Here is an 8,329-nt window from a genome sequence, read left to right as displayed (position 1 = left end):
GAGCTCCTCCATTTCTCAGCCCCAACGATGAGCTCGTGGTAGTTCATGCCCCACATGTGGGGCTTTTCACTTAAATAGGTGGGGGTCACCAACTTTCTCAATAATGGATAAAAAGCAGCCTTGGGGGAGCAGGAGAGCAGGCACCCCAGGCACGGCTGGCAAGGATGTCACACAGACAGGAGCAGCCACCAGGATCCTCACCCTCCAAGGGACCAGGGCTCAGCTGATGGATGGGGAAGACCCTCCCCAGGACTTTTCAGTGATCTACCCTTCGCAGAGGGCATCCCCCTCAGAGGGCATCACTTGCACCTCCTAAAAGCCCTGGGGAGGGTCCTGTCTTTCACCCAAAAGCAGCACCATGAGCTGTGGGGTGAAGGAGCATCCACCCCCCTCACCCCCAGCCATGCACCCACTGCCAGTTTCCCTTGGGGGGGTCCCACGGGCACTTACCCAGGTGGAGGGTGATGTTGACGGAGTTGGGGTACTGGATGCCGAAGGCCATGGACTGGCTCTGCCACCAAGTGCTCTCCTCCTGGCTGTGGAAGTCGGTGAGGAAGGAGGCGTTGTGGTGGAGCCGGGGGTCGGTGGCATCGCAGCGGTGGCACAGGGCGCTGGCGTGGCGGGCACCCATCTGCAGGCAGTAGTCCTCAGGGGGAGAACCACACGTGTTGGTGGCCTCAACGGCCCGACCGAAGGCGGCGTTCTCAAAGACGGGCATGCAACGGCGGGGCTGGCCCCGGGGGTCCCAGCAGGAGGGCGAGACCCCCGTCCCCAGCCCCAAGAGGGCCAGCAGGCAGAGCCCGGGTGGCCGTGCCATGCTGGGGCTCGCCTGGCTGGACTCTGAGCCTCCTCCGGATGGCATGGTGGGAGCAGGCGGGACGGGATGGGTTGGGACAGAATGGGATGGGTCCCCCTACCCGGCACCTCCTCTCGCTCCGAGGTCCATCTTGTGGAAGCTTCTGGGAATGTCAAAAGCTTCATGTATGAGTCCAGGCTGCGGGGTTTGGGCTTCCTCAGGCCACCCTGGTCCCTGGGCCACAGGGTCAGGCAGGATGGGATTCCCCCAGTGGGGTGCACCCCCCCATCCCTGTTGCTGCAGGAAAGAGGGATATTGCACCTTTGGCTGCGCGGATGGAGCTGAGCTCCTCCATTTCTCAGCCCCAACGATGAGCTCGTGGTAGTTCATGCCCCACATGTGGGGCTTTTCACTTAAATAGGTGGGGGTCACCAACTTTCTCACAGCCCCAAAATCAAGAGGGAGTGGAGGAAAGGCAGACCCAGCATCACCCCAGCACGCTGTTCTCCCCCCAACTGATTTATGGGGACCCCACTGTTCCCCTACTCACACCAGCCTGGCTGGGTCGTGGGTCTGTGACACCCCTCAATGCCTCCACATCAGCCCCCAGAGTGGGGGTCCTGTCCCTGCCTGCTGCCACAGGGCAGCCCACTCCCCTGGAACAGGGCGAGGGCACATCCTTGTGGAGACATCTCCATGGGGTAGCAAAACCAGGCAGTCACCAGAACTCATTAGCAGCTTCTCAGGTAATGCTAATTACAGTCTGTGCCAGAGGGGATCCCTCTCAGGACTGTGGCACCCTTCAGATTTGACCCATGGGGACAGGAGGGGGATGGCAAGGAGGCAGACAGGCGGGCCAGCAGATCCCAGCACCCACCAGCCCCACTCTGCAGGGGGGGCGTTTGCAAAAATGGGGTGCACAGGGGACGTCTGCCTCTGCCCCCCACACTACTCAGCTGAGCTGCCCGCAGGAGCCCTGGAAACTTAGCCCTCATTTATAATTTAAGCTCCCTGCCTCCCCTTTCCTTCTAGTCTTATTTATTTTATTCTCCTTCTCCGTGCACGCTGCAGGGAGAAAGCACCGGAGGGGAGCTGTGAATCAGAGGCTTCGGCAGCGGCTCCCGCAGCAGCCCCGTTTCAAAGCCCCATTACCATATATTGACCTGGGCTCTGACAGCCAGAGCCAGCTCCGCTGGGAAGGGCGAATTTCCCAGCGCTGAGGAGATGTGCATCAGCTGCCTGGGAGCGGGCAGCCGGTGGCACAAACCCCACTGTCAAACTCTGGGGAGAAAGAGAAGGGTTTTCAGCTCAATAATTGCTTTGTGCATCCCCGCCACCAGTTAGTTTTAAGGGGATTTGCATCCTGCAGGGATGAGGTTTTCCAGGTGTTTTGCTTTCCCCTCGCTGCCGAGGCTGCAGGCTGTGGGCAGGAGAGGCTCTCTCTTGCCGTGGGTTTGCCACCTTCTCCTCCTCACCCAGGAGATGATTTCCCTGCGTGACCCACCTCCTCTTGCAGAGGGGCCCATGTTAGTGGTGAGACCACACAACCAGGGCTTGGTGGCTGCTTGTGGGATGCACAGAAGATTCAAGCAAAGTTGATGAGTATCCCAGTCCCACCTCCTCCTCCAGCACAGCCTACCCAGCACGGGGGGATGGACCATGGGGCCAGAACGTGATGGGAATCGGTGGTGACACCGCTGTGCCCAACAGTGGGGATGCTGGAGCTGGTGTGGGAGCAGCCTGTCTCCAGACTGATTCAGCTGCACCCTGGGCTGGCCAAGTCCCTCACCAGGCTCCTGCCAGCTGCTGGGCACAAGCCCTTGCTTGTCTAAGGAGATGCTCCACACTCGCTGAGTGTGGATGGGAGCTCCCTTTTCTCTGAGAGCAAACCACTGGACACATCTTTCCTGTGCTGTGATGCCTACCAGGTCTGGATGGTGGCTTCTCACAGTGAAACCATCACACACAGGTGCATTACCTTACCATGGGTGAGCTTCACCCCTAGATGGGATGAAGAACTAAAGCTGGCTATGGGAAACCCCTCATCTTCCAGGGACATGGACAAGCTTGAACAAAGGTGTCCATAAGAGCGATCGGAGCTGGGACTTGCCCCCAGCCTCACCTCAGCTGAAGTCCTCTGTACCTGGGGAGACTTCACCCACTGCCCCGGGACTTTGGTGTAAGCATGGTGACCAAGGCTCTGATGGCACCTTAACCTGCCATCCCAGCCCAGGAGCCTTCTCCTGCCCTGGCACAGACCTGGCACCCCTCAAGGGTTAAAAGCCATGGAGGCGGTGAGGAGAAAATGTTCTTCTGATTTGCTTAATGAACGTTAATTAAGGAGACAGAAGATAGCAGATTCCTTCAGGGTAGAGATGAAAGGCCTGTTAATTAAATCTGGAGAGAGAGCACAGGGCCGACTGATCCTCCTTCTGATCAGACCTGACAAGGCAGGGACGGGGCAGGAGCGAGGTGTGTGAGAGCCCACAGCCCCCGTCTCCCACAGCCCAGCTCAAAGCTGGGACCACCACCAAGTTCCAACAGGGTGTTGGGCATGGGAATGGGTGCCACCAGCCACTTACCTGCCTCTGCCACCCATGGGGCTGAGGGTGGCCACTGGGTCGGTGCCCCTGACTCTGGGCTGGCACTGTGAGATGGGCACATGCTTGGTTTCCAGTGGATCCTTCCCCAGAAGGGATGAGCTGCCCTTGCTATAGAGCTGGCTAAGACAAGGTCTCCCCTGGGCCAGCTCCATCATAGGGAAGAGGAGGAGGAGGAGGAGGAGGAGGTGGTTTGGTCACCCAGCTCAGCAGTTTGCCCCAGGGTCCCACCACCAAAGCCTGGGCATGGTTTAAAGGCACCAGCTGCCACTTTGTGCTGGTGCATCTCCGTGCCAGGAGGGGCAGGTCTCCAGGGCTGGTGGTGCCTCACCAGGATGGACCTCTCCTCTCTGATCCCCATCCCCAGGTGTCAGCACAGGCTCTACCTTCCCCTCCCAGGAGTGATTTGCTGAAAGGGGCTTTTCTACCCATAGCTGAGACCCTGAGAGACTGTCTCACACTCATGGGATTCTGCCAACAGCCTCCTGCCTCCCCACCACCCCACCAGCTTTTAGCCCGGAGACTGTCTCACACTCACAGGATTCTGCCAACAGCCTCCTGCCTCCCCACCAGCTTTTAGCCCAGGTTTATTTTTAAAAGCAGAGCAGCTGAGCATCCCAAATTGCACCCTCCCTCCCCGAAACCGCGGCAGCCCTACCTTCCTGCCCTGCCTGGAGCGGGGATTAGAGACAGGTTGAGCCTCAGGACGCCACGAGCATTTCAATGGGCACAGCCACAGCGCTCTGCTGCTCTCCTGGCACGTGAGGAGCAGAGAGCTCCAGCACCAAGGGGTTTTCTCCGGGGTGATGGAGTGGTCCTCGCCAAAAGCAGTGGCCCCCTGGGCAGAGGGGATCAGCCCAGGAGAGCACAACCAGCAGCTCCCCCCTCGGTTCTGCTCGTCACGGGGGAAAGACGAGTGGGAAATGGCACGTGCAGTGTAAATAATGTCTGGAGCATCCCTTCTCTGCGCTGGCTTATTTTGTAAACCTGAACTTTGCAAAATGTCACGAAACAGAGAAATGGGAGACCTGGGATGAGTAAATCTCTATTAGAAAATTCCCCAGGACGGCGGGCAGTCATGTTCTCGCTCGGTGACGGCACATTACAGCCCAGCCCCAGCTCGGGGAGCGGGGTCACGCGCGGCACTGATTGCGGAAAGTATTTAATTAACGCTGCCGTAAATACAGCACTAGCGATGCCAACCAGACCACGACGGGGCAGGATGCTGCCGAGCTGCGGGAAGCTCTGCCAAGGCAGACAGGAGAAGAGGAGGGAAGGTGGAGAGAAAATATGGCAGATTTTGCTCCCTGCCTTGTCCCAGCCCTTGGGGGCCTCGGGAAAGGGGGGGGCAAGAGGAGGATGGGATAGGGACATTGCCCCCTGAGGGGCTGTCCCCTGAGCAAGAAGGCTTCACCATCAGCACCCAGACAAGTGAGGAGATCCCATAATAGGGAGATGAGCACTCTGGGGGCAAGATGCTCCTGGAGCAATTGCCAGGACAGCCATCGCTGTCCTCTCCCCTGACACACAAAGAACCTGGAAGCCACCTTTTATAGACCTAATCATCCCCAAATTTCCTCAGTACCTGGCAGACAGCGAGAACAGGGACATTGCAGCCTCACTCATGCACAACCACAAGCTCATCGTCTCACAGATGAGTTGAAGGACACCAGACCTTACCCAGTCCAGGGATGTGGGGTGCCAGCTGAGCCATCATTGTCCCCATGACACACACCTCACCCATCTCATGGGGGCTCAGGAGGTCGGGAACCATGGTAGGAGGAAGCACCGGGTCAGTGCAGGACCAGCCAGTTTCAGGCACAGCCAAAAAGTCCCTTTCCTCGCCTGAGCTCATCAGTAGCTTAATGATACCCGCTAAAAAGCTTCAGAGTCCCTAATCGCTCATCACATTACAGCTGCTCACAAGTGAGGCCAACCAGTACAAACCTCCTCGAAGCCTTTCTAATTAACGAGCAGGAGCTAAGGCTCTCCCAGCCTAAAAGCAGCATCTCAGATAAAACCAGCAGCCTTCATGCAAGCCCTCGGTCTCCCTTGATAAACCCCCTTAATGGGCTTGGTAGCATCACCTGAGGCCACCTCGTTGGCTAATGAGGCACATCTGTCTGTCTGTCCTCCCCTGCGTGCCTGCTGTGGGTGGGGAGAAGTCCATCCATCCATCCACCCACCCATCTGTCCCCACCATGGCAGGAGCCATGGGATGTGCCTGGCACAGCTGCCTCTAACCCCATGCTGGGTCCCTGGGTATGTCCCCTGGTACCCCATCCGTGAGAAGCTCTGAGCATCCCCTTCACCGGGAGGGTGGGTGACAACTGAGCAGTGGCAGATGCCACCAGATGGTCACCCAACTGGAGATCCAGCTAAACCAATAACCGGGAGGGCTCTGGAGGCCCCTTGTTTGCCAACTGACTCCCCGTGCTGGTCCCACAGGGAGAGGGAAGCGAGCTCAGGATGGTGGCACCGAGCTCCTGCCCATAAAGCCCCCATGACCTTGGCAATGCCGAGACACCCACACGTGTGTTGCCACAACAGTCCGTGGTTGCAGTCACTCTCCGGGCTCCTTCCTGAGAGGTGCTGAGCACTTGCAACTCGTCACAGCGACAGGCTTTCAGGGGGGCTTTGGCAAAGCAGGCTTAAGTGCTTTCCAAGCCTGCTTTGCCAAAGCTGCACTGAGAGCCCATTGCTGTGATGAGCTGTGAGTGCTCAGCCCCTCTGCTGGGGGCCATCCCTCCACAGCAACAGCCCCCCCCTCCTTCCTCTCCCTCCCGTCAGTAAGTGATGGCCCAATAGAAGAAGTTGTTGTGATACCTTTGACTTTAAAGCAGTAGAAATAGCCACCACCACCCCCCCATAATGTGATGTACCGTGTCTTTATATTCCCAAGCGTGTCACCCCGCATCGGGGCTGGGGCTCTGATTTAATATTCTCATGAAAACCAGTGTCCTCATCCAATTACCACGGGGATTTCGGTGCAGTCAGCAGCTGAGCCGCCGGCAGCCCCTGGCGCAGGAGTGAGCCCCACGGGGGACCGGACCCACACCAGTCTGGCCAGGACCACCCCAAATGCACTGGGAGTAAATTTGCCACCCCTAGACAGGCCGTGCCATGGGGCTGGGTTGGACTGGGAAGCACTGGTGGGAACTGGAAGCACTGGGAAAGCAGCAAAGCGTTGCTCCAGGCTGTGGCAGAGCTCTGCGGGTAACGTCCCTAGAGATTTCCACTTAGAGCGGGACTAAAATCCCTCTGTTTCGTACTCGAATGCCTGCTGCTTCGAATCCCCCTCCAGCCACGGAGGCTGGATGCTCGCTGGTAAACCTGCATCATTTATTTTCATTGGCTGACAGAAAAAAGTGCCGTCAGAAAACCAATGTTAGCTATGCTGGCTGGCTAACATATAAAATGTTGCTTTAATTGTATTTTATTTGGCAATAAGAAAATAGAAGCAGCGACGAACCCTCCAGATATTCCCCCCCTCCTCCCCATTTAAAATTTCAATTTGATAATTTTATGACTACGTTGCAGATAAAGCCCAACAAAGCACATTAAAGTAGGAGGAGTGATTTATCCTTTTCAGCGGCACATGATCTTTGGACATATTTCCCAGCCCATAAATATTAAGACTTTTTTTTTTTTTTTAAAAAAATGACTGGGTTTTGTTCACGTCAACTGTTATTTTTCAAACAACAAACCACTATTTTTTCCAGCCCTTGTTTCCAGCCTTCTGGTCTCTGGGGGCAAAACAAAGAAGTATTGGACATCGGAACTGAAATAACAGTGATCACAGAGCAGCTTCACACCCTCCAGCCCAGGCTGGGGCATCACACCGTGTCCTGCTGCAATTTTACACTTTCAAGGACATTTTCATTTGCAGGGAGGTTAGGAGGGTGACTTCAGCTCTCTTCATCCACTTACCAAAGAAACAGTTTAATTGATTTACTATTGAAATTGGAGGAAGGGGCTGGGGGACTCGTGCTCCGGGAGCTGCAGGGGCTGGCCAGGACTGGGGGTTTCCCTGACCTTTTCCCAGCCTCTCTGCAAGTTGGGAGGATGAAACCTCCCAAATAAACTTGACATTTAGAAACCAAACCTCTGCCATCAATACATAAACCTGAGGATTTCTCTGTGCCACGTGGAATAAAAGACTCCGAGGTTTGACTAACCAGCCGGGCTCGGCTCACCCCCCTTCAGCTGGGCATCACGAGCATCCTCCAGGTATCGCTGCAGATTTATTTGCTGGATAAAACCCGGTGTGAGAGCGATGCCTTCGAAGCACAGGGTGCAGCATGTGATGTGGGGGGGTCCTGGGAAGGGGTTAACGGGTGGGCAGAGGCGGCGCTGGGGAGTTGCTAGGAGACTTGGGGCTTTAGGATGCTGGATGTGATGCTCAGCCAATGGAGGAACCTTCTGACTGGTAAATCTGCTAATTTAGGTTTCATTGATTGCCGGGGGTTAGGGGTGGATGTGGGTACGGCTGAGCAGGGCTGACCCTCCTCCTCCCAGCCCAGGACCGATGCTTTCCCATCCTGCTCCCGCAGTTTCAATTAAACCACTGAATTAATCTCTTGCAATAAACTTGGCTGCTATTGCAGTTTGCATTGGGATTCATAATTGCTTTTCCTGCAAATATAACAATTAAACAGAGAGGTCTCAGTAGCTCGGGAGGGAAAGCTGGGGCTCCCCCAGGCTGCCAGCCAGGATCGGGGTGCCCATCCACCTTCTGGGGTTAGTTTTTACCATCCAAAAGCCCTTTTGGGGGGCTGCCATGGGCGAGGGAGCTGGGGGAGGTACCACCACCTCCCGCTCACCTGCATATGCTCCTCCAGATGGCCCGGGCTGCTGCTCTTCATGCGGGAAAAGGTTTTAAATTAAAATCTTGCCTGTGTTTTTTTGGAGGTTTTCTGGCTGTTTCGCCCCC

At 56.4% G+C, this 8,329-nt stretch overlaps 1 protein-coding gene across 1 annotated transcript in view; it reads left to right on the top strand.

Moving 5' to 3' along the window:
* The first annotated feature begins 716 nt into the window (after positions 1-716).
* Positions 717-8,329, top strand: part of FIBCD1 (fibrinogen C domain containing 1) — a 28,768-nt gene continuing 21,155 nt past the window's right edge. The window contains exon 1 of the mRNA XM_014942731.1: positions 717-863. Coding sequence (XP_014798217.1) covers positions 717-863 — 147 coding nt within the window. The remainder of the gene's footprint in view (positions 864-8,329) is intronic.

The sequence above is a fragment of the Calidris pugnax genome, unplaced genomic scaffold, assembly GCF_001431845.1.
Source record: "Calidris pugnax isolate Ruff unplaced genomic scaffold, ASM143184v1 scaffold102, whole genome shotgun sequence".
Classification (NCBI taxonomy): Eukaryota; Metazoa; Chordata; class Aves; order Charadriiformes; family Scolopacidae; genus Calidris; species Calidris pugnax.
The sequence above is the reverse complement of the archived record's forward strand: the minus strand, read 5'-3'. Positions and strand labels throughout refer to the sequence as shown.